The sequence below is a fragment of the Haemaphysalis longicornis genome, unplaced genomic scaffold, assembly GCF_048455015.1.
Source record: "Haemaphysalis longicornis isolate Haplotype H1 unplaced genomic scaffold, Haemaphysalis longicornis Haplotype H1 scaffold_1, whole genome shotgun sequence".
Taxonomy (NCBI): domain Eukaryota; kingdom Metazoa; phylum Arthropoda; class Arachnida; order Ixodida; family Ixodidae; genus Haemaphysalis; species Haemaphysalis longicornis.
The window spans coordinates 284,065,265-284,091,947 of NW_027526203.1; the positions used below are offsets into that span (position 1 = coordinate 284,065,265).

Genomic DNA, 26,683 nt, shown 5'->3' on the forward strand with positions numbered 1-26,683 from the left:
TACCTCCGAACGTTGTTGCTCTCCATTCCATAGTTACGTCAGCAAAGCCGAGATCATATGTGACCTTCTCCGATAACGTTGAGTCATCCCTCTGGGCCCGCGTACCCGAATCGAGCAACGGACCGCGTCGACTGCGATGCCCTTGGCGTCTCGAAGCGACCGGCGTCAGCTTTCTTCGAGGGCAGCTGGTCGGGGAAAACACGAGAAAACACAATAGCCCGTGCGTGCCGCAATTACGAAACGTTTGCCTCAACTTTCGACCCAGCGCGGGACATCCTGTAACGACGTCCGGGAAACGGAAGCTGGGAAAGCGTCAACACCTTGCTTCTTGGGGGAGGACCTTCCTCTGACTTCGGCGCAGTATCGTCCGAGAACACAGGCCTCGTCGCACACACTATGTTGCTTTTGCTCTTGCTTCTTCTTGCTGCTGTCTCGTCGCTTGCAACAGGTAAGATTTTTTTCGGGTGCATATTCCACTGGGGGGTGCACAAACTATGCAACGAGCGCAGTCGCATTACAGATGCCTCATCATTCGACGTTCGTGCATGTGCAGGCTTGTAGCCAATGTATAACGCAAGGTTTCGACAAAGTTGGCTTTCGCTACATTTTTCACTCTACGTTTTGTGTGAGAGACATTTATGTGCATGAATCGGGGGCGTTCCGGGGTTTCCATTTTGACTCTGAGCTCCACTACTCCACAAGGCGTCCGATAAACCGGATTGGTGCTACAAAACATCACCAATAAAAGCGTTCGATAAGGGTCTTCCCCTCCAGACGTTTCAACCTCCGGGGTGGGCGTCGGTACTACATGTAAATGTATTACTAGGGGCGTATGCACACTCAAAAGCTTTTTGAACTTTACCTGAGAGTCCTCTCCTGTTCATACTATAGAAATTAGAGAACTTGAACTGCACATCCGCTCCGAGTGCTGGGGATCCTTGTGGTATACAGTAGGAGAAGAAAGAGACGCACTCCGCTCGGGGCGGCTTCGGCGTCGGCTTTTATGAATCATATCGGGGAGGGGAACTACGGCGTACTGCTGCAGTCCCACTCTTGTTTGTGCGCGAGCTCCTTCTCGCCGGGGGTGTTTCATTTCGAGGGGCAAGGTATACGCTGTGCGCGGGGGCGCCCCGTCGAGCTATAGCGCTCCGCCGGTTTACGTATCTTTCTTCGCCGTCTATATTACACTTGCATTACTGCATTACAGAAACGTTTGCAACAGTGCTAGTGCGACCATGGTTCTCGCTCTCTGTGCAGTATGGCAGGTCGTAATCTCCATAAACTTTGCTTTAAACCGGTGACGTGGCATAGTGTGCCAATGCTTTGAAGAAAACCGGACTTACTTATTTATTTTAAAAGAGACCTGAAACTCCCATTTCTAGAAATATATTTCTTAAAATGTTCGATATCACCTTTCGCTTGTTATGCATGGCAAGAACTAACTCTTGATTTTTAAAACTGTTTAGTTTCTTTAAGGCAAACCGAGATGCCACAAGACAGAGTTTTCATGTTCGTGGAAACCAACAAATTCTTTAATGAAATGCTAAGTTCCATTCCAAGTAAACTCTAGTGAAGCGGAATAAATTTTTAGTTGCGACGTCATTTTGTAGTTCAACGTGTATATCACTTCATTATCATATTTCGTGTGTGAAGGCTTAGTTCATTTCTAAAGCTCGAAGTCGGAGCAAGTACCAGGCACCCTTCCAGCCACCACACGGACTACGACAGTGGGGACACACTACTTTTCAATTCTATTTCATAGTATTTCAGTCGCTTTGACACACATATCAACATAATTCAAGGCTATTATCGACTTTTGTTAAGTCCAGACTTTTACACTTGCTCCTGAGCTTATAAACACCATCTTGTCGGCTGAGCGACGGTTTTTCATCGCAACTCACGTCGCAAACATAGAGGTCAAGATGAAGAAAATAAAAAGAAACCATCGCACAGAAAGGATTAAACAAAAATCATGCACCCCTCCCTCTAACGCGACGGTGGTTGAACACGAAGCTTTCTCGTGATGGATACTTTGGTTGACCTACCCCACACTGCAAGTATAAGACCTACTCTAGAGGTACGCACCACTTTTCTAGAATACCCACAGCAACTTTCGGGTGTGCACTCCGTAGGCTTAACGTTCGGGTTTGGGGAGTACGGTGCGAATGGGTACCTGCTTTTTGGCGCTCGCTTCGACCGTGTCGAAATGGAGCAATCGGATAGACGCCGGCTTCATAACGTCAGGGACACAGGTTCGATTCCGGCGACGGGAGGCGTTTTTGTTTCACTTCACCCACGATCATTCATCATCATCGTCAGAGAAAGTTGGCTTTCCTGCAGGGTGAGAGGCACCCAGGTTCGATTCCGGGGACGACAAGTGTTTTTTTTTTGTTTCACTTCACCCACGATCATTCATCATCATCGTCAGAGAAAGTTGGATGTACTGCGGGGCTTATTGGCTACAACGGCATCAGTGAGGACAATAACGCTTCGCTTTAATATTTCGACGGTATTCAGTGTCACTTTCAAACAACCTCGAAGGAGCCGTGAACATATGTCTGGCGTAACGAAAGGGCTGCTAAAAGGCTCACTAAATAAATCGTAACCATTGTTTTACGACTGTATCTGGGTTAAGCATAAGGCGAGGCTCACGCTATCAACTCTTTCGGGAAACTTTTCCCCCAAGAAATCTGCGTGAGAAGTGTTACGAGGAAGATGCAAAAACGTTGGTGTATTTCCACGCATTTACAATAGGTGAGCAGGAGGAGTCATGACGAGTCAGGAAAGCCGGCCGCGGTTAAAACGAGAGCGAACCTCGTCTTCTTCATCGTTCGCTGCGAGCGCTAGGAGCATGGCTGGCATGGCCCAGGCACATAGCCCCGTAATCTTGCATGCGCTGAGCTTGTGGTCGTGCGCTGCTTTCTCTTAGCTTGTCTCGACACATAACCCCCCAGGGAAGAAAAGCACAGTCACGGTGCTAGAGAGTAGGAAGAAGAGTGGGCGGGTGGAAGGGCTTAATCCTTGCGACGGGAACGAGGTCTGTTGGACGGCGACTTGGGGGATCCGATGGGTGTGCTGGGGCAATCTCGTAGGGCACGCCTGTGACCTGGCGCAACACACGGTACGGGCCGGTGTAACATGAACGAAGTTTCTGAGACAGTCCCTGGCGACGAGTGGGGGACCATAACAAAGTGAGTGTTCCAGAGGAATCGCTAACGATCCTGTGGCAGCTATGGTAACGGGACTTCTCTAACGTCTGTGACGCTGATAGTTTAACAGGGGTGATTTGCCGTGCGAGTTGGGCCCTTGTGACAGCTTCGTTGGCGTATTCTGTTGCAGCTGTGCAGGTAGGAAGCAAAGTGTCGATTGGTAACGTCGGCTCGTGTCCGTAAAGAAGATAAAAAGGGTCGAGAATCCAGCTGTGTCATGGCGGGAAGAGTTGTAGGCAGAGATGACGCAGGGTAACGCAGGGTCCCAATCTCGGTTGCCAACTAACACGAACATCGAGGGTATGTCCACGAGTGTTCGGTCAAGACGTCCCGTGAGACAATTCATTTCAGGGTGGTAGGCGGTCCAAATCATGGGGGTAGTGGAGATAGAGAGGAGTATGCCGTTGACAACTCGGGAGAGGAAGTACCGACCTCGGTCGGCAAGAAGTTGTCGAGGGGTGCTGTGCTGAAAGATGACATCACGGAGGAGGAAATTTGCGACTTCAGTCCCACAGTTTGTTGGAATGGCGCGAGTAATGCCGAAACGTGATGTATAGTGCGTAGCAACTGCGACCCATTTGTTTCCTGGTGTAGATTCAGGAAAAGGGCCGAGTAAGTCGTCGCCGACCCGATGGAATGGTTCAGCGGGGGCGTCTACCGGTTGATGTCGACCGGATGGCAGTGCTGGTGGAGTTTTGCGCCGTTGGCAAGAGCCGCATGCTTTGCACAGCGCCGCACGGACATGTAGAGACCAGGCTAGTAGAAGCGACGGTGTGCGCGGTTATGGGTGCGAGTTAAGCGCTGGACACATGCACGATTTGTACACGCGATTCGCATGCGACGGATCGTTACGACTGTTGCCACGACTTGTCGTACACGTGAATTTGAGACACATGACCCGATGCGCGTGTACGATGCGTCGTCGGCGTCGCTCCGCCCACTGTTTTTGCTCTATGGTCAACTACGACGATCGCTAAGCTGAATTTGTAGATTCCCCTTATTTATTCACAAGAAATGGATGAAGAAGGCAATCGTGAAGCGTTTTCTGCCTTCGCAAACAGTCCGCGCACACGCCGGCCGCGCCTGCCAGCTCGGCACACTCAGCGGCTCGAACCGGCGCAGACCACGGTAGCAACCGCTTGACGCTGCTCTTCTGAATCAATCTGATTGTTAAAAAGAAGTTCCACATGCGAGAAAGTAGGTGTTAGTGTGGTGAAAAATTGTGCTTGGGATTGTTATCAGGGCTTATTTTAAAAGCGTCGATCAGATATCTGCCGCGATGCAAGCGTATACGCTGACCGACCCCCGCGGCGCGCGGCGGGCGGTGCGCCGACCGGTCGAGAGATGGCAATACCTGCGCGGAAGCATCGAAACAGGCTACGCAGATGTTCAACTACGACGACCGCTGAGCTGAATTTGTAGATTCCGCGCGTTTGTTCGCAAGAAATTGATAAAGCAGGCAATCGCGAAGTGTTTTCTGCCTTCGGAAACAGTCCGCGCACACGCCGGTCGCGCCTGCCAGCTCGGCACACTCAGCGGCTCGAACCGGCGCAGACCACGGTAGCAACCGCGCTTGTCGCTGCTCTTCTGAATCAATCTGATCGCTAAAAAGTTCCACATGCGAGAAAGTAGGTGTTAGTGTGGTGAAAGATTGTGCTTGGGATTGTTATCAGGGCTTATTTTAAAAGCGGCGATCAGATCGCGCGGCAGACGGTGCGCCGACCGGTCGCGGAAACATCGAAACAGGCTACGCAGATGTTCAACTACGACGATCGCTGAGCTGAATTTGGAGATTCCGCGCGTTTGTTCGCAAGAAATTGATAAAACAGGCAATCGCGAAGTGTTTTCTGCCTTCGGAAACAGTCCGCGCACACGCCGGTCGCGCCTGCCAGCTCGGCACACTCGAACCGGCGCAGACCACGGTAGCAACCGCGCTTGTCGCTGCTCTTCTGAATCAATCTGATCGCTAAAAAGAAGTAGCTTATGCGAGAAAAGGGATGATAGTGTGGTGAAAAGTTGTGTTACGGATTGTCATTCGCAGTTACACAGATAGCGGCAATCAAATATCCGCCAGGATGCTAAGCCTAAACTTTCCAACACCCGAGCCGACCAGAGCAACGCACGCCGGTTGCGGGGGGTTGGTGCTCAGCGGCCTCTCATTGGCTGTGGCCTCACGACGATTGCAACGATGGCACGACTGCATCTGGCTTGCCAGACGCACGTCGTGAGCCTCCTCCGACCAGCGATCGACGCCAAAACGGGTCCTAACGATCAATCGTAACGATCAGTCGCATGCGAATCGCGTGTACCAGTCGTACATGTGTCCAGCGCTTTAAGCCGAGGTGGCCAGCTCTGGGTATACGTCATGGAGTTGTTGTAGTACTAACAACCACATGTGCTCTGGAACAACAAGGTGCAATGCTGGGCCATCAGGGCGAAGGTTACGGCGGTAGAGCACACCATTCTGGAGCAAGGAGGCGTGAAGTGAAGGATCGGCAGTTGCAGACTCAAGTCTTTCAAGTATTTGCCGCAACAATGAATTACAACTTTGACTTCCCCAATGGGAAGTAAATCGGATATTGCCAAGACGAACCCGTCGGAGTCGTCCGTAGACGTATCAGGTAGATCGGCGGGGTTGCGATAAAGATATGGCGAATTCCATTGGGAGAGCAGGAGCACGGAAAATCACTCTGAAAGTGCTCTTTTCTGAGCCGGTGCGTTTTAGTGGTCGAACAGGAGCAGGAGCACTGTCATCCAGTGGTAGAGCGAGATCACTTCGCGGCGCCGAGAGCAGCCGGTAGCAGTCCGATCTGCCCCGACTGTAAAGCGGAGTGAGCACAGTACGAAGGAAGTCACATGACTTTTCGTGTGTGTGTTTTTACGCTCCTGCGAGTCGGCCCGGCGAACGCGGTGGTACTGAGGCAATGGTGACAGCCAAGCGTGTTTGGTGCTCGGGCTCCAGCGATTTTGACGTCCTTGCGGTAGGTTCTGGCAGTCAGCGTTCCCCTTGCCTGTCGTTAGATGCACTAGGGACGGAGGCAGCAAAGCGTCGTCGCCTTGCCGACGTGCTTGACGAACTAGAGAACGACAGCAGCGATAGCTGCTGGAGCTCAACTTCAGAGTCAAGTTCAAGCAGCAGCAGCAGCAGCAGCAGCAGCAGCAGCAGCAGCGACGACGACGACGACGACGAAGTGTATGCAGCAGCGTTTCACCACAGTTTTTACCTTTTTTTTCTTTCTTTCTCTAATCTCCTTACTTTTCTTTCTCTACTGATCTACTACTATTACATCCTAATATTTAAATATTTTTCTTTCCCTACAAAAATTACCTAATTTCTTTCGGTAAGCGCCCATTTCCTGGCCAATTTCCCTGAGTGGGTACGCGCCATTTCACTGGGACCACCACCACCACCACCACATGTTTACGATGGCCGAACAAAGGTCGAAGGTGAAGGCACATGTTAGAAAGACGGTGTCAAGCTACTCATCGTGGAGGTAGGTCGTTCAGCTTCCGAGCGTGGTGAGATCGCTGAAAGGCCTCCTCACTCGTCGTTTTTACCTCTCCCACCTGCTCTCCGGGTGCGTGCTGTATTCTATTGGAAGGTGGAGTGGCCCTGCTCCCATGTGCTCCCAAGTGTTCTGCCCCCTACTCCTCAGTGTACGACGCCGCTGCACCTGTTCGCTCAATGGATTTCGCCATTAGTTGGCATCTTGAGGGAGACGACCAGACTTGTACGTGACTGAGAATTTGTATTCTTGAAGGGTTATATCCAAGCGGCCAAGTAGTCTGGACGGGTTTTTAGCGAGGAAAGCTAGTATATATTTCATGGTGATCTGTCACAACAGAGAAGGGTCGACCGTAGAGTTAGGCGAGGAATTTGGCAACTGCCCACACCAAGGCAAGACGCTCGCGCTCTGCGACCGAGTAATTTTGCTCGGGTGCGGACAGCAGGCGACTCGCGTATGCAGCAACGCGCTCTCAACCATTTTGTTGTTGTGCCAGAACAGCACCTATGCCATGGCCGGTGGCGTATGTGTCGACCTCTATTTTGGGGCCGACGGGTAAAAGTTCCCCAGAATAGGAGATGCGGTGAGCAGTGAAACTAACATTCAGAATGCTCCATCTTGTTCGGGGCCCCAATGAAAAGTCGTGTTTTTGCGAAGGAGCGCGCTGAGGGCGCGGGCGATAGTCCAAAGTCCTGTATAAACTGACGAAAGTAGGAGCACAGGCCAACAAAGCGGTGGTGGCCTGTGCTCGTCTTCTTAATCGTTCCCTGCGAGCGCTAGGAGCATGGCTGTCATGACCCAGGCACATTGCCCCGTAATCTATCATGCGCTGAGCTTGTGGTCGTGCGCTGGTTTCTCATAGCATGTCTCGGAACAAAAGCTTATGTTTCCATATTTTTCGCTCCTTGCGCAATATGGAGACGTAGGCTGTGAAGAGGCGACAGAAAATGTTATGCAATTCCAAATAAGCGATTCGTTTGAAATCGCCACATTTTAAGGAATAGTTTACAAGTCTGGAGTTTTGTTCTGTTCAAGAGTGTACATTTGGAGCTGTGTGGTTTAATGCTACAGATGTGGTGAATATTGCCTGTTCCACGTGATGGTCGATTTCGAAGCAGGCAGCAGAAATTTGTTCATGTTGGGGTGGAACGCAGCAATTATTTGTATTTTAAATGGAAGTGTATGAGACGGCGACAGATAACGCATTTTAAGCTTAGCGGAAAATAATACCGCAGCCTTTAGCTCATGCCTCTAGCGTAGAAAGGCCTATTTTAAGGAGACTCACCTGATCAAATTCCTACGGAACTTAATTTATGGACCGTGGGCTTAAAAAGCATTCTGTTCCGATACGAAAGGTTTTACAAATGCATAGAAATGTTCCTAACGACCTAGTTTGCTTCTTTTAGAAATGCATCACTCCTTTAGTGAGGTAAAAATAAAGAAGAAACACATTTTGGTTTATCCTATTTTCACTAGACGGCGCTAGCTGTCTAGCAAGCAAGAGTTTTATTATTTTTTTATTTCAGTACAGAAGTGACATACCTCTACAATAAGAAAACTAGGCCGTTGTGAACCTTGATATTTATATGTAAAGCTTTTCGTATTTGTGCAAGATGGTTTTTAAATTCGTGGGTCATGAAGCAGGAAGTCCCATAGAAATGTTCAACTGGTGAGTCCCCCTTACGAGTAGCAATAAAAACGGCTAAACCCAACACACTCTCCCGAACACAACTTGAAGATATCTAACGGAAGATGTAGTTTTTATTCATTGCCCGGTAATGTAAAATGTAGTACAATGGGGTTGATATTCCCTTTGACCTTAAAAGCAGTTTTGACAATGTTTTGATTACATTTAGTTGAAGCCTATTTGCATTTCGACACGAGCTTAAACGTTCTAACTAACTGTTAGTCTGCCTAAGCACGTCATACATATTTACTTCGGAGCGAAAAAAAGCTTTGGCGCCATTGCCATGTACTACTATATTATGGCGACCAGTTGTGATCGTCCGAGAATGCACCCTTGTGGGACTTCGTGTTTCATGTATCCTGTTCAGAAAATTACCCCGTTTAGGGCTTGCTATTCGTGAGGTATCTCTAAAAGATTCCACTGCGGCATCTCAAATTCCACAACAAAGGAGTGTTAAAAAAATACATAATGCCAAACACAACCAGCAACAAGGTAAAGTCAAGAAATAGCCCCACGGAATTTTTTTTACTAAGTTGTAAGCAGTTGTTTTTGCTCTATTTTACACGAGAGACGTTTCTGCAGATTTGTTTCTATAAAAACAGTAGTGTTAGTTTAGTAATATAGTTTGTGGGGTAAGAAATCAGTAATGGTTTTTTGTAATAACATACACACCTTTTTTCTCACAGTACAGAGGTTGGTGTAAAATTGCTTAAATACGGGATTGAGCCACCCTTCTGAAGAACCACTTGCTGCACTTGTACAACGTTTCAGAAGCACATGGGGACACGAACAGATTACCGTTATTTTAACAACACAACGCGGCAAAGAAGGCTTGTTGGTGTTTCACCTTGCGAGCAATAAAGCATTACACAGTACGACACATGGGCTTGGATTCAAAACGGCACGTAGATTAGAAAGCGCTTACTCTACTTGTAGTTGTATGTTAACTTTTATTACAAAGGAAGGCCATAGGCCAGAGGGGGGAGAGGAAGGGAATGGGGAGGGAGGAGCACAGTCCTTATGACGTCGTCTTCAAGGGATCTCTTCAGAAGTCATGCAGACCACTGCTAAATTGGTCGTACTAGGGCGCTTTTTGTGGCATAAATAATGATTTGGAAGAGTGTGTCGTGTGAGAGGGATGTTGGGTCGATGCAAGTTGAGGTGTTTTGGTCAGGGGGAGTGAATGTACGAAAGCGAGAAAACTTGGGGCAGTGCCAGATGAGGTGGTGGTGGTGGTGCGAAATAACATCTTCTTCTTCTTCTTCTTCTTCTTTTCGTCATCATCATCAACGTCGTCGTCATCGGCGTTGTCATCGTCGTCGTCATCATCATCATCATTATCACTGCTGGACGACGGCCTCTCCCATTGATATCCAGCCTCTCCCGCGTCCTACGCTGTTCGAGCCGCTCTTTTCCCCTGAATTTCACTATTTCGTCTCTATATCAAATCATTGACCTTCCCCTTCTTCTAGACCCGCCTCTCCGCATCCACGCTGTTACCTGATGGTCCAGCGGTTGTCATTGCGTCTCACTACATGGCCAGCCCTAGTCAACTTCTTATTAATCATTTGAATTACATGTTGTGTTCAGCAGAAAATTCACCATCCGGTGTAGCAGCGAAACGATGGCGCAAAGAAAGCAAAGTAATTGAGTGAAAAACAGTAGAAAGGTTCAAGCGTTCTGTTGTACATTAAAGTTTGAAACATGATCAACTCACAAGAAGTGCTTTGCAGTCTTTGGACTTTTTTCAATTCTCGACCGCATGTCGTCTTGCGTAGCCGGTGATTTTCCCCAAGAAGTAAATATGTGGAAGGAAAAAAGTATACTACCTCGTTGAGAGCAGTTTTTCGGCTGCCATTACTTATCAAAAAGTAACCCTCTTTTAAAGATAAATTACATTTTCTACTTCAAACTGGTCAGTTGCGCGCATGAAATCTGTGGACAGACAACTTGTTCTATATATGTGCTTTTTGTGCGATGTTTGTCCTATCTAAGAAATCCCGCAGAAATAAAGTAAATATTGAAGGCATTTAGAACTTCTGCGTCGGAGAACCCGTTTCTTTAAAATTAAACAGTTTGTCTCGACGCCCTCTTCTTTAGTGTCCCATTTATGACATAATACTTAAAAAGTTTTGTAACGTACCTAGGAAATACGTCATACAATACAAAATTCTTTTTTGCATGTTTATTTTACGAGTGTTTTAACACTCTAATTTACTTATTTCACACCGCTCTAAATGTCTCATGGTTACTTTATTTTCTCCTGTTTGAAAACACGGGCAATAGATGATTTCTATGCTTCATTTCTTTATAAAGTTTCTTGATATACAGGGTTCTCTTAATCTTGCATAGTTTACTAGTGGCTTGAGGGGAAAACATGAAAAGACATGAAACAGGATGAAAATGATGGTAAGCGTAGTTTGCATCGCTTTATTCGGCAACTGTTGATCAGTTATGACCCGAAAAGAGGCAAGAACACTTTTTAATATTTCGTTAGGAACACGTTTTAAATCTCCAGTGTTAGTTTTGAACACGTTAATCAGGTGTACTTGTCAGTAGAGGTGGTCGCCAAGATGCCACATCGGGAGTCCTACTTTCGTGTTGTCTTAAGAAAAAATCAACCTGGCAGAGGTCAAAGGTTGCTAGAGAGGCAGAAGTAATTTTTGTTGGAAAATCCACGTTCGAATAACCATATGATTCAAATATTGCTTAAAATGCAAACAAACTGTCGTTTAACAAGCATTGATATTAAAAAGTCCTATCAAACGGTTTCCAGATTTAGTGCGTTGCGCTATTCGAATGAATTGTCCGAGAACTCCAGAAAATCTTCAATAGGTCTATAGCGGTGCGCAGCCTCCAATAGAAAACAAGGTATTATGGCATTACTATGTAAACACCGCAAGTTGTTTGCAAATATCACTGTTAAAAAGAGAAAAACTATTAGCTAACGTCGTTTTTTGGAGTTTAAATGTTTGATTTCATACTGGCGACTTATTAATGAGCAGTATTACTTAAACCGTTCGGTAGCTTTTTGCCTGCGCCTGGGAATAAACGAACGCCTACCAGCATCGGCGCATGTGCAAATTATAGGAGTAACACTTGGGGACAGGAAACGAGCATCCTGGTTCAGGGAGAATACTCGAGTAGAAAATACCATAGTTACAATTAGGAAAAAGAGATGGACTCGAGCTGACCATGTAGTGAGGCGAACCGACAACAGGTGGACCACGAGGGTAACAGAATGGACGGAGAGAGACGGGACTAGAATAAAAGGAAGGCCATTAACTCGATGGAGAGACCAAATAAGAAAATTCCGATGCCAAGAATGGACTGGGGCAGCCCAGGACACAAGCGGGTGGAGGTCGATGGGAGAAGCCTTCGTCCTGCAGTGGATCTAGGTAGGCTGTTGTTGTTGTTGTTGATGGTGGTGGTCATTATGATGTGGATTTGTATCAAACAGTGAACTCTGTGCCCACGTTGTTTACATTGTGCTAATGCTAAGAATTGTTATCGAAATTGCGTGAACGAACCCAACGATTATCCAATCGAGCTAAAAAGAGAGTCTGCTGTACTTAGGCTACCCTTAAACGCTTTAAATCTTGACATGAATCTTGCCAAACTTCATGACAGTTCCTTTTTTTTTGTTTTCGCATTTCTGAACGCAGAAGACGCTACCGGACAGTTCACCGCCAATGGGAACGAGATCATCGATGGCCTTCTGAAGCAGGCGAAGGAGAGCGACTTCATACAGAGGGAGATCAACCCTGTGACATTTAGGCACGTGGACCTGGGCAACGGAAAGGGCTACGTGGAGAACGTCACCATTTATGGCCTTGATTCTCTCTCTCGCGAGGGTGATGTCCTCATAACCTTGTTTGGACTGCAGTCTGCAACAATCACAGGCAAACTGCGGGCAGAAAACGTGAGTTGCTCATGCCAGTCTCATGCAGGCAGGCAGTTATAAATAAGGAACACGAACGAAACAAAGCCGGATGCCGATCAGCGTAGTATAGAACGTTTATTTCTTTATTGCATGACATTGAGTCAGTCCTCTCTTTACATAGGTTCATACAGGGTGTTCCAAGTCACTTACGCCAAGCCTAAAACAGACAAAAGTTCAACGTGCGTGAAAATCCTCCCAATGTAACCTTTGGTAAAAAATATCGATCGCCGTCACAAGCTGATAACCAGGGGAAGACCTAAGGGGGCTTGTGTAGCATTTTTGTTGGCGGTGGATGTAAATATTTCAATAACAAACAGCGCGGGACCATTTTGGTGGTTTACGTACACGCCCATTGAAAGTATGGGTGCCTGAATTTATTTTGTTGGTGGTGAAGTAACCTATCGCTGATGGGTCAGCCTCAAACTATGTCCTCTCAAAATATTGACCCTAGACACAGTACGTGTCAGCCAATGATAGTGTGACAGCATTTTCATGCCCTCCCGGAAACAGTTACTGACAGTATATATCGCGCCCTCTCCTGGACCGGTCCACTTTAAGGCAATCCTTCGGTTCACCTTCACCGAAATGCATGCGATTGGCGAATTGATGCATCCAACAATGACATTTCGGCGAATGGTGAAGTCGAGCTTACGATTTGACCCAAAAGTTGGCTCGGTGCTGTGGCATCACGCAATGCAAGCATGACGTTCTGCATTGTGCAATGCAACAGCACATATCACATTTTGGGGCCAAATGTATGCACGTTACTCTCATTTCCCGAATTTTCTTTGTTCGCACTATGAATTGGCCACTGCAGGGCATTGCGGAGAAGCTGAATCATGGTGCAGCCTTAGAGTATATGTGTTCCTTCAGGTTACGGGTGACCGCGAAATTATGTCTCAGGACAATTTTCTGTTGCTTGTGAATACGCGAACATCACTCGGAATCAGCTCATGTGAGAACTAAGGCGGGGGAGAACCCCGAACTCTATCTTGACCGTAGCACCTAATTTTTCCTCTGCTAGTATGGGGGAGGCATGAGCTGGTTGCAGGTACAACTTCCTTCATCCATTTTACCGGTCAGCAAATTACAGAGCCTATTTACATTCGTTTAAAAAACAGAAAAGGGCACCCCTGAAGCGGGTCTTTTTGCCTATTCTTTTGAGGAAGTATGCGGTTATGGCAACGAAGTTGTGCGTGATGACATAAAAAAGAAGAAAAAACCGCCCCCCCTTTTCCTCAGACATAAAAAAAAAGCGTGAAAAGTGAGCAGTTGTTGCGTACTCGGCTCCCGCATATGAAAAGCTATTATGTGTTCCTTTAGTTGTTCTGTTGCGTGTTTGTTGTAAGGTTGGATTAATTTTGCTTGAATAAGGGCTAAATAATTTCTGCGGAAATTTACCGCCAATTAAGCTATACATCCACTGAAAGTCCGCAGCACTTTTTCCTGCACTAAATAGGCACGAGGCGCTTTATATGCACATACATTGCCATGTCCTGTGGTAATTTCAGCGCCGCAAAATGATGCAATACAGAGGGGACATACGAAAATAGTATTTTTGTGTGCATTCACCTGTCTTACTCTGCAATTTGTTATTTTGTGGCACACTAATTAACCCCAATGTAGCGCTCTTGATCAACGTAGCTGCAAGAGGGCGATCGTCGTGTCGTTCCGCTTCTGCTCAGTTTAGTCGGCTACTGCTTAATTCATGCCGTGCTCTCTGCCGCCTCGCGACATGACTGAAGAATACTTTCAGCATATGCTCGACTAAGCAGTTAACACGGCCTCGCCAACTGCTCAGTGGGCGTGCTTACTTAACCACCCTATTTATAATAAGTAAATAAACAAACAAATCTAAATAAATAAATAAATAAATAAATACATAAATAAATAAATAAATAAATAAATAAATAAATAAATAAATAAATAAATAAATAAATAAATAAATAAATAAATAAATAAATAAATAAATAAATAAATAAATAAATAAATAAATAAATAAATAAATAAATTTCTTCATTGCTGATAGATGTTTATTTAGAACGTTAATTACTGCAAACTGCATAACACTTGAAGAAGGATTTCGCTATGCGATCCTAAAGTTGTTACCTGCTGTGTGACATTTATTTATTTATTTATTTATTTATTTATTTATTTATTTATTTATTTATTTATTTATTTATTTATTTATTTATTTATTTATTATATCAAGCTTTCATGAGGGAGCAATGACAAAAATCCGGACGCAGTGACATCTATACCGCCAAAAATATTTGGACGAATTCAGAGAACGGTTACGCTTTAGACTTTCAGTGGCTTCACGTGCGTGCGGTCCACTCGTCTAAAGCAACTGGTTGACGAAACCTTCGTCGCATAGGGAAACTGGCAATAGACCCACAGCGCAGAAGATCGGTCGAATGCGCATCTCCGCCGAAGTCGAACCGGAAAATGCGGCAGGAGGTAGACCCTGTTTGCCGGAGCAATAACGTTATAACTTTGCTGAAGGAAACAGTAGCCGGATATTAGGTACTGGTTATTTCTTTCTTTCTTCAACTCCCCTCATCAAGATATTCTGATTGTCTGTAGCTTTTGAAGACCCAGGTTGTTAATGTAAGAGCAGTTTATCTTCACACTGGCAGGATGTGCCTAACAGGGGGAAGGCAGGGTCAGTCAGATATGATTTTGTGTTATCGATATCTAAACCGCAACGGTGTCATATCGAGGAAACTTGAAGAGGTGTAATGGGGTACTGACCTAGTACTCAATTCCTCATGAATTCTATATGGTACTGAAGTTTACATGGCGATAGGTACAAGTCGAATCGTGAACAAGTGAAACTCCAATGCGAAAATGAAAAAAAGAAGCACCAAAATCGGGGAATTTATTTTCTTGTGAGCCACACTTTTCCCATACTCCCAGTACCGTGACAATGTGCATGCCACAATAGCGCTTTGTAAATATAACCCGACAACTGATTTATTTCACTTTGACGATGTTCTGTGTCCTTCTTCATGTTTTCATGTTTTATTTCTCTGTGCCGGAATATTTGCAACAAGCACGAATCTTGGGGCACCAGAAGCTTAGCATTAACGTCAAAGTTCAGCAAAGGAGAGAAATAAAGCTCGCGAGGCTGCACTGCCGTGCGGGGTTATTGGCGATGTACTCAAAAACATGAAACGCAGTAGAATGGTTCAGAGAATTGCATTCCTAAATCATGTATTTCCTGTGGTGAATCGTGTATTTTTTACACCCGTTCGGAGGCTGTACAAAATTCAGGGATGTAACGGTCACAAGGCCGTTGTGCGTGCCGACTCAAAAAGGAAAAAAAAAAACAACAACAAAAAAACGACCATCCCGGTTGAAACCCACAACGAAAATTTCATCCCCGGATGAGCACAAAATATATTCCAGCTTCGAGTTCCACTTAGTTATCTACATACTGTCCCACGAAGAGTGCGATTTCATACCTCTGAAAAAAAAGAGCAATAATCCCCCCATCAACGTCCGATTGAGTCCGAATAATTCTTTGTGCACACGGTATTATAGTACATCCTCTTGTATGTCTTTCATGCGAGCGGATGCCTTTGATTAGTGTTTCCTTCTACAAGTAACCCCGTTACCGATTCCCTATTCGACGAGTTCTCTCTCGATGAGTGGACCTATAGGACTTTGTAAACAAAGCACAGTTCCCCGCTTTAGCACTGCCCCTGAAAATTGCTTTCCTCTGCCTGCAGCTGCGCATGAGCTGCCGGTACGTGTACTGGCCCACAAGACTCTTCAAACTTCGCGGCAGCCTCGCCGCCACGCTGGACCACATCACGGTCGAAATCGGCCTGCTCTTGGACACGGAGCAGAAGAGGGCGAATCTGACCACATTCAAGGTGATGAACCGCGCGAAAAAGCTTCTGGCTTTGGCCGCGCGGATAGCGTACAAGGAAGGTTAAGTGCGTATCACAAAAAAGGGAAACTGTGACGGGATGATTTTGGCACTTCTAGGCGGCTACTATTATCGGTGACAGTTTTTTCAGTTTTGCATGGCTTGAACCATTGTAAGAGCGAGATTTTGGAAAACAATACATAGCGAAATGCGGACAGCGCACTTAGCAACAAAGGAACTGGATCCACTGCCCTGTAAAATGGGGTTATAACAAATAGCCCGTTTTGAGGGCGCCTACTTGCGACCATATTAATTTTGGGAGATCTATTTCTTGCGGGGCCCTTGGGCTTGGATGATGCTTTTGCTGAAGTGGTTCATTCTGTGCCACTAATGCTGTTATTTATTCTTTCTCGTGCACAAAAGAAATGACTATTTGTTCCGCAATTCTCATCCGATAAACTGGCCACGACAAGTAGCGGTAGCTTAGTGGACTTTGCATGCGTACACACAGGGGGTTGCATCGATAGATGAGCGTCTTTAAAAATTTTTCCTTAGCAAACCGCTGCTCCATTCGCGCCCGAGCTTTGCACGAAGGTCGCATATTGTGGTCTATTTTGTTTGACACTTGTAGCAACGGCGGTACTTGCAGGCTTATTTGGAAAATAAAAACGATTTTCGTCTATGGGAAAATGTCGGCTCATTTGTGCGTTCATGCCCAACTTGGGACGGCGGCGCCACCTGCTGTATGCAAAACGAAACGCGCTATGGCGGTTAACGGTAGGAAGAAGCCAAATGAGGCCGCAGGCGACAAGAAAACCTTTTCCCTCATTATCTTACGATGATGTCAAATAGGTGCATAGGAGCGGTGGCTCTGGGGACCCCACCACAGCTCCCTTCTTGCCTTCCTCCAAGAGACGGGTGACTATCTGTATCTTTTTATGTCAATGGGCATATTATCAGGAATAAAAGAAAAGTTCATATGAATCACAAGGCATATTCTTGCATTTCCTCGTTGCCAATATCAATAAACGTTGAATTTTCGTTCATGCTTTCGGATCGCCTGTCGTTTGCTGTGCCAGGTTACCCAGTTTTCAGAAATCGGGCTCATGGCTCCTTCATGCTTACTCTCTTCCAATTTTATTGTTTAAGTGCGTGTCTGTGCTTGTGACGTGCTATTATGAGGTCGTCCACTGCAGGTGAAAAGGCAGCCTGTTCATCTGCAATGAATGATCTCATAAGGGCACGTCACAAGCACAGACACGCACGTACAGAATAATTAAATGTAAAGCGAAGACAAACTAAAAAACGGGAACAACGTAGCGTGAGCCAGATTTTGGAAAGCTGGGTAACCTGGTACAGCAGGCGACAGACGATCGGAAAGCAGATGAACAAAAAAAAAATCCAACGTTTACTGTATTGGCAACAATAAACCGTGGGAATATTTTATGAAAGCAAAGCACTAGTGGCGTTTTTTCGATACCTGGACAAGAGCGGCGTCATTGAAATGATTTAAAATACTACGGTGATGTTCCTCGAACTGTATACTCAAACTATTCGCTGTTTGTGTTTTCTTTACTTTACTTTTTTCTCCTCTTCCTTCTTCCGTGTTATCTATAGAGCCTTTTCTATCTCCCCCCACCCTGTCTCCCGCCGAGTAGTCGGTGCATAGATTCTGGGAAACCTTTTCTCTCTCTCTCTCTCTCTCTCTCTCTCTCTCTCTCTCTCTCTCTCTCTCTCTCTCTCTCTCTCTCTCTCTCTCTCTCTCTCTCTCTCGCTCGCTCGCTCGCTCGCTCGTTTGAACTCTTATGCACCTATTTAACATCGTTGCAAGCTACAGACGAAAATCGTTTTATGATATTCTGCGTTCTCATTTGGCTCCTTCCTACCGGGAACCGCCATCGCGCGTTTCGTTTTACATTCGGCAGGTGGCACCGCCGTTCCAAGTAGGGCATGGATGTACAAATTGACCGCCATTTTCCATAGGCGAAAATCGTTTTTACTTATTCTCTAAATAAGCAGGTAAGCACATTTGTTGTTACAAATTTAACACAAAATAGACCACAAAATGCGACCTTGGTGTAAAGTTTGGGCGTGCACGGAGCAGCGGTTCGCTCGGGAAATTTTTTCAAGGACGCTCATACATTGATGTACCAGCGAACTTATAAAGATCGCATAGCAGCCGCGATGACTCAATAGCCAAGGTGGTGAACAACTGAGTGAGAAGTCAATGGGTATAGCCAACGCGGTACAGCGTCTTTTTTTCTGACAGAAAAGACCACCACTACGACCACCACCGCCGCCGCCGCCGCCGCCACCGCTGCCGCCGCTGCCATATTAATCTTCATCACCACCACTGGTGGTGATCATCATCACCGCCATATTAATAATCATCACCACCACCACCAACATCATCATCATCATCATCATCATCATCCAGTCTACGGGTCAAAGGCCTCTCCCATAGATCACCAATTAACCTGGTCCTGTGCTAACTACGACCAATTTATCCCTGCAGACTTCTTCATCTCATCTGCCTATCTAACTTTCTGCCGCCCCCTGCCACGCTTGCCTTCTCTAGGGATCCACTCTGTTACCCTTAATGACCATCGGTTATCTTGCCTGTGCATTACGTGTCCTGCCCACACTCATTTCTCCCTCTTAATTTCCACGAATATGTCCTTAACACGCGTTTGTTCCCTGACCCACTCCGCTCTCTTCTTGTCCCTATGTTACACCTATCAGCTGCCGTCGTTGCATCTTCCGTTCCACAGAAAAGACGCCCATCTCAAAAAGCACGGACTCCGCCGGTGCAGTCGTGGCCGAGTGGTTAAGGCGATGGACTCGAAATCCATTGGGGTCTCCCCGCACAGGTTCGAATCCTGTCGGCTGCGTCCCTTTTTGGCTGAATTTTTTTTCTCCGAGAAACTGAAATTCGGCAAACGCTATTATTGGTTTGCCGCATGTGCCGACTTCTCGTTTCTTTCAGCAGGTGAAGACTGCAATATGTTACTATGTTTTTACATTGCGATGCTAAATTGTGGCAATTTATGCTGTACTATATACCCTTCTATCTCATTTGGTACTTTTTTGTCTTATCCCCATAACAACACATTCTAATTAAATCTTATACACGTAGCTGAGGATCAGCAAACCATCGTCTTTCATGTTTTGAGGTTTTCACACTGACGAAGTTTAAAAGAAGCGACAGACGGTTTGGCTGCGCCAACCGCGGAATGTCGGGTGAAAGTAGCATACATTTCTGCTTATAAAGCGCTGTCCAACACACACCGCGGGTATGTGCTGCTCCTTACAGATTCAGTGTACAGGCACAGCTTTGTCGTGATCGACGCTTTTAGTGTTTTTGCTCAAAATGATCGTAGGGTTTACCGCGCCGACGCAACGCAGGCGATGAGGCGCGCCGTAGTGGAGGGCTCCGGAATAATTTTGACCACCTGGGGATCTTTATCGTGCGCCGAAATCTCGTACACACGGGCGTTTTTGCTTTTCGCCTCCATCAGAAAAGCGGCCGCCGCGGCTGATAATCGAACCCGCGACCTCGTGCTCAGCAGCGAACGCCTTAGCCACTGAGCCACCGCGGCGGGTTTTTGCTCAAAATAATTGATTTATTACCCGCCGCGGTGGCTCAGTGGCTAAGGCGTTGCGCTGCTGAGCACGAGGTCGCGGGTTCGATTCCCGGCCGCGGCGGCCGCTTTTCTGAAGGAGGCGAAAAGCAAAAACGCCCGTGTGTACGAGATTTCGGCGCACGTTAAAGATCCCCGGGAGGTCAAAATTAATCCGGAGCCCTCCACTACGGCGCGCCTCATCGCCTGCGTTGCGTCGGCGCGTTAAACCCTACGATCAATCAATCAATAATTGATTTATTGCTTGCTTTCTTGTTTGCTTGCTTGATTGATTGAATAATTACTTGACTGATACAATGATTTATTCATTCATGGATTGGTTGTTGAATTATTATATAATTAATTAATCACTTGATTGATTGATGCGTTCATGCGGTGTGTGGTGGCTTAAAGAGACCCTGCAACACATTTTTAAACTGTTCTCTAAATATCAAATTCTTTCTGGAGGTACTCAACAAACACACCCAGTACTCGAAATAGGGAACCATAAACTACCTCAGCCAAAACTTGCTGCTCTATGCCTATCAGATAACTTCGAAACTTGCTCAGAAGATTTTTCTCTCTTTCTGTGTCTTGGCGTTCGTCGAGCACTTGAATGACGTCACTGCAGCAGCGTAGTCGGTATTGGCCGGCTTCCTTTCAGTTGCAGCAGTAAACGCATTCGGTAGCCACTTTAAAGAAGTTCGCCACAAAATCAAAGCAGAAACGGAGGGCGGAGCTGCTGCGACGAGCAAATCACGCAGTGCCGCTTCGTTCTGGGGACAAATATAGCTTTCACAGTGCTTCCAGACGTGAAGGAAAGAGGGAAAGCATTGATCGGAAGTGTTTCAGAGTCCCTTTAAGTCTAACGTTTCACTTTGTGGTCTAACGACGCTAACGGGTACCCGAAACTTGACGTGCAATGAGTAGTTTTTAGAATAGATACCGAATGAAGACGTTAGACCTTCCGGAACGTCAGGTATAATGCCTTGTGTTATCTTAACGTTAGGTAACCCTGTAGTTAAGCCTTACGACGTGCCAAGCAATGTCATACTCAATGTAAGTCGAACCGCGGGTGACGTTAAACCTCCAAGCGCGATGCTAGGCCTAACGTATATATAGGTCCGTCGAACGCCCACGTCACCCTTCCTTCCGCTTCGGGTTAACCTTTGGGTGAGCGAGTTATAAACCGGAAGATACTGGAAGCGTCATAAAAAAGGCTTTACTAAAGAACTTTCATAAATGAGGCTTCATCCAAAAAAAAACTGGCGAAGCTTGCACTAAGTCACGCAAGGCTTGAACCATAGCGAAGCTGCAGGATTTCTTTCTCGTACCCTCTGAAGGACACATCACCACGCTTTTGTGCAAGTTTAAAATTGTTTATTTACATGTCTCTCGTCGCTTTGCACTTCATGTGCTAGTAATAGTCATCGTCATATGCATCGAAATTGTCGTGTTCCTCATGCCAACAATTACATGCGCGGTAGCGCTTGACGACAGATGGGGTTTAGCGGGGGCGCGTGCGTGCAGGACGAATGCGCGGCGTTCCTGGAGTCGCGTCGATGTTCCGTGGAGCAGGTGTTGCGCCAGTTGTGGCATTGTTGGTTGCTAGGCAACGCGAGGTGCATCTCGGGGCTTTCGCCAAATTTTTGTTTTGTTTTGCTAAAGCCACTGCGCAGCGAGACACGCGTTCACGAGCGCTCGGCATTTTCTTGGCATTTTTAACGTGTTAGCGTCATACATTACGGCCAGCTACAACAGCTCCGCCATTAATAGTCTTCACGAAATAGACTTCTGGAATTTACAGCGAAAGCTGCAGAGGTAGGTTAAAAGTTCTTTCGCACTAAGAGCTCACTTCTCAAAGTTACACCTGGGCTATAAGATGCGTCATAGTGGAGGGCTACGAAAGAGTTGAAACAGTTGTGACCCTGTAGGGCTCTTGATTGTGCGGCCAAATCATGTGTCCACAGAGCATTTCATTTAGAGTTCATACAGTGCACATTTTATGCAGTGTTTATACACCTCGACCCACCGCAGAGGTTCAGTGGCAAAGCCGTTGGGCTGCTGAGTACAAAGGCGCGGTTTCGTTCCCCGCCCTGGCGGACGCCACATAGCCCACGTGTAGCATCGGAGCCTAAAACGCCAATTTACCTTTTTTAATTGTATTCATTTATTCATTCATTCATTTTATCTTATTTCTCTTAAAGACCTCACAATGGGGGTATTACATTAGGGGTGGTGTGATCAAAGGAAACAGTAATTTGTAGGCACAAAAAATTGTTACAGATAAAAACAAACTGTTCAGACTGCCCACGGTTTGCAGTCTTGAAATTGCTGATGCCAACAACTTCTTTTCAATAAACAATACTAAACACTGACTTACTAATCAAACTACCAAGCACCAATGTCTTTTTCCCCTTGGTGCGCCCTAACAATATAAATCGTGAAGAGTGCGGAGTTTCTAACGGTAACAGTTAAAAGGAATAGTGTGCGGGGCAGTTAATCCGCGAAGCTTATGGCTCTATCATGTTTTCAATATTAAAAATACGAGTGAAACAAAATTAAAATTAAATTCCTGGTTTTCTGTTTTTGTTCTATAGGTTGTAAAACGGTTGAGGTGCGGTTTTATCCCGGGGTTTTTTATTTTCAGTGAAGGCTGGGGAAGGCGCTAACAATCTCATCTCAAAGATGCATACCTTTTCTACCGCAGGCTACCGAGAAGGGGAAGATCAAAGTGACCAAGTTTACCGGGGCCTCCTTCGCCTTCAACTGGCTCGGCAAATTCATCGTTAACAGAATACTCAACGGAGAAAGCTTCTCAATGTCTGAACGCCTGGAAAACAGCGGCAAGCAAGCGCTGAATCGGCTGCTGGACGGCAAGGAAATTACCCTGCGCTAAAACAGGAACGTCGATCTACTGAGTTCAGCGGGCTTCTCTGTAATACTGAACATTTATTACAGGACTGCACCCTCGGGGGTAACGTATATATATTAACCAGGGGGCTTACGCATGACACACAATTGACCAGTTTCCGCGCGCACTCAGTGGGTTGGCTCAATGGTGGGAATACGCGAAGCATTTTTGTGTGTGCCAATCGAAGGAAGTGTATGGCGGGAACTGTACAGTCCCGCCAAAGTGTCTTTACGAATGAGGAAGGCGGGCCAGTGGACGAGGCTCGCCTACGTATGGTCCGTGGCTAGGCCAAAATTGATGGCAATCCCTGAGTTAACGCGCTCATTTATACCCGACAGGTCTCCCTTAGTTCATCCATGCTTTCGCCAAGCCTTTGAATACCGCTGCACACACCGCAGTGCAGATCAAAGCTGGCCAACCTGAATCCCGCCGCCGGGTTCGAATGAGAAAAGTACGTCGGTGCCTTGGCTGCTTCTCCAATCTTGGAAAATCTCCAGTGTGCAGATCCAGGAAAGGCTGTTTGTTGTCATAATGGATTGGATAGGCAGTTTATTCGGAACGTGGAGGGTAATATAAAGGCCATGTGGCAAAAACTTAGCTTATAAGAAACCCATCACAGTCTTCGAAGCAATTGACCTGCTTTCTATCTAAATACACAAGCCATACCCCAGTCGAAAACGACGACAGAAAACAATTCTGTAGTTTTGTCGTATTTTAGCGTGTAGTACTGTCGTCTTGTCGTAGCGTTGTCGTGTCGGGACTCTGGTGTTTTGTCGGGATTCGTATTCCTCTCCTGATTTTGATGTTCCGTCGTGCCGAATTCATGTCTTGTCGTGATCCTGATGTTCCATCGGTAGTTGCACATGTTTTGGTTGTTATTGCCCATTGTGGAGAGTAGCGTAAATGGCAGTTCTGTTGTAACTACAAGAATGTTTGTCGTTGCGAAAATTGACTTTTGTCGTTACAACAGAAATGTGTGCCGTAACAACAGATGGGTGTGTCGTAACAACAGGGCTTCTGTTGTCACAGCAAATTTTTCTGTCGTACGACAAGAATTCCTGTTAGGTTTTCGCGGCATTCCTGTTGTGATTTTAGACTGGGACCGTGCTGTCCCCATTTTTCCCGATATCTCTTGGATCGGTGGTGACAACCATGCTAACTCCCACACACGTGAAGAAAATTTTTTTTAATCTTTGTAACGACTTTCACCTCACCCAAGTAGTGAAGGAACCTACACGGGTCACTCTTACTTCCTCCAGTTTGTTACCACAACCCCTTACCAGAACCCCTGATAAAATTTCTTCTGTTCCTTATTTTCCCAGGTTAAGCAATCACAGCATTCTTCACTTTACTTACGATGTCACCGCCAGAAAACAAGCAACTTATGCTAAAACTACAAGAGATTACAAATGCGCAGACGTGGCTTTCATTAATGCGGAAATGGAAAGTTTTACTGAGTCATATCTGCATGACTTTTCTTTGCGCACTGTGGAAGAAAACTGGAAAGCATTTCAGAATGTTGTTAAATCCATCATTAATAAATTTATTCCCCTCCGCACAATCCGATCATCCTTCTGCTCTCCGTGGTTCACCTCTCTTAACCGGCTGTGCAACAAAAAGAAATGATTGTACCGTAGCGCAGTATTATCTGATAGCAGCGAAAGGTGGTCAGCCTATCGAAATGTAAACCTTGAATACTCATGCGCTTCTTACAGCGAAACATGACTTTTTTTACTAAAACCAGAGTCCTTCAATGCCTTTCTGGTCATGAAACTTCGCCGTCACGCTATGGGAGAGCTTCGTTCGCTGCCGCACCGCGGCGCTGCTGTCGATCGGAGGGCAGCCGGGGGCGTGGTCAGAGCGCGTTTGGCAGGGAACGGACCACGGAGTAAGATAAAACAGACGCTCGCCGCTTTATCAGCAGTGCGCTTTCGCTTTACGTGTCGTGGGCCACTCAAATGGACTTATCATTGTGTGAGTGGCGAAAAAATTTGCTGCGAACGGGCATGCTGCTACTGCGTTCCTGCCTGCCGGTCTGGCTACAGAGCAGCGGCGGCCGCCCGATGCCCTACGATCTGCGGTAGCGCCCATCGCGGTGGCCTTTGTCCCCGTACGAAACTTGGCCGGGAGTTTCATGACCAGAGAAGCATTGAAGGACTCTGCTAAAACCTTGCCCTCTTTGCTGCGCACTAAGCCTCGCAAATTCTGGTCAACAGTGAATGGTTCTAAGAAGTAAACGATCCAGTTGTGGGATCATGACGGTAGTGTGATTCCACCGAATGAGTGTTGCGTTGCCTTGCAAAATGCCTTTGTCCTTTTAATTGCTTTTCTACTTCGTTACTCAATATTGATAATGTGTCTTTTCCACACATGGACGCACTTGTTGTTGATTGGCTTGGCATTAGAAAATAATTGCAAACTTAAAGATATCCTCCCCCGCTGATGATGGAATCACTGCGCATTTCTTGAAGCTAACCGAAACGTACTCATCGCTAATATTGTCGAAGCTTTTTTCGCAATCTTTGCAGTTTTCTGTGTTGCCGAGCGACTCGAAGGCGGGAAGAATGGTGCCAGTTCCGAAACAAGGTGGTACCTCCAACCCTTTCAACTATAGGCCCATTACACTCACAAACATCCCCTACAAATTGCTTGAGCACGCAATACATACCAATTTAATAACTTTTCTTGAAGACAAGAAATTTTTTGATAACCGCCAGCATGGTTTCAGAAAGTATTTTTCAGGTGAAACGCAGCTTTTAATTTTCACGAAGGACTTATTTTCCATAACATACCGGGGTGCCATTGTCGATTGCATTTTTCTAGATTTTCAAAAAGCGTTCGATCCAGTTTCACATCAACGTCTATTGTTAAAACTAAGTGTTCTTAACATAGACACCAGCTTAGTCAAATGGATAGAGTGTTTTTTGTCTAAGGGAACACAATATGTAAGTGCTAACAATTGCAGCTCGCCATTGCAACACGTAACATCTGGAGTACCGCAAGGTTCTGTGTTAGGTCCTTTACTCTTTCTAATTAATATCAATGACTTTCCTAACAACATTTCTTCTACAATTGGTCTGCATGCTGATGATTGCGTGATTTACCGTGAAGTAACTAACCCGGAGTATTCAGTCTCTCTCTAATTCTACATTAATACTGTGCCAATAATACTGTCAAATAATACTGGTGCAATAATTGGCTGATGAAATTTAACGTTAACAAATGTAAAATAATGAGAGTTTCCTCTGGCGTAAAGCAGTATAACCCGTCTGACCTATTTTATTACGAACTTAACAATGTGCATTTATCTTCTGTCTTTTTATAAGTACCTTGCATCCACATTAACACTAGCTGCAATGGCATCACCATATCATGTTACTAATAATGCTAATCGCATGCTTGGCTTCTTACGCCGTAATTTTGCTCTTGTTCCTGCGTCTTTAAAGCTCTTATTATATAAAACACTAGTTAGATCTAAATTAGAATATGCATCATCGATTTGGGACCTTGATATGGTGGTGTTGTCTTCATCTTTGGAAGTCATTCAGAACCGGGCTGCTCGATTCACTGTGAAAAACTACTCACGAACCGTTAGCATCACGTCAATTAACTCTTTTAACTCTGTGAACTTGCTGCTAGAAGGAAAATCGCGCGCTTGAGCCTTTTTCATAAGGTTTACTTTACTAACCATATTCTACAACAGGGTCTCATTTCTGGTCCATCCTACAACTCCACACTTAACGATCACAGGTACAAGGTAAGGGTTCCCAACTGTCGCGCAAATCCCTACTTTCACTCGTTCATTCCCAAGGCCTGCGACGACTGGAACCACCTTCCCGCCTCCATCGCCAGCATTCTGGATCCTACATAATTCAAAACGGCTGTAACTAATATTGTATGAATTGTTAACCGCTCATCTCTGTAAGA

The 26,683-nt window shown here is 46.0% G+C and overlaps 1 protein-coding gene and 1 non-coding gene across 2 annotated transcripts; both read left to right on the forward strand.

Moving 5' to 3' along the window:
• Nucleotides 1-113: 113 nt before the first annotated feature.
• LOC144146999 (uncharacterized) lies at nucleotides 114-26,683 on the forward strand. The gene is made up of 4 exons (XM_077679006.1): nucleotides 114-448; nucleotides 12,068-12,324; nucleotides 16,080-16,226; nucleotides 22,553-26,683. Exons 1-4 carry the CDS (start codon nucleotides 397-399, stop codon nucleotides 22,739-22,741), a joined length of 645 nt encoding a protein of 214 aa, XP_077535132.1. The 5' UTR covers nucleotides 114-396; the 3' UTR covers nucleotides 22,742-26,683.
• On the forward strand, nucleotides 19,032-19,113 carry Trnas-cga (transfer RNA serine (anticodon CGA)). Its single transcript has one exon. It is a non-coding gene; the product is annotated as a tRNA-Ser (tRNA).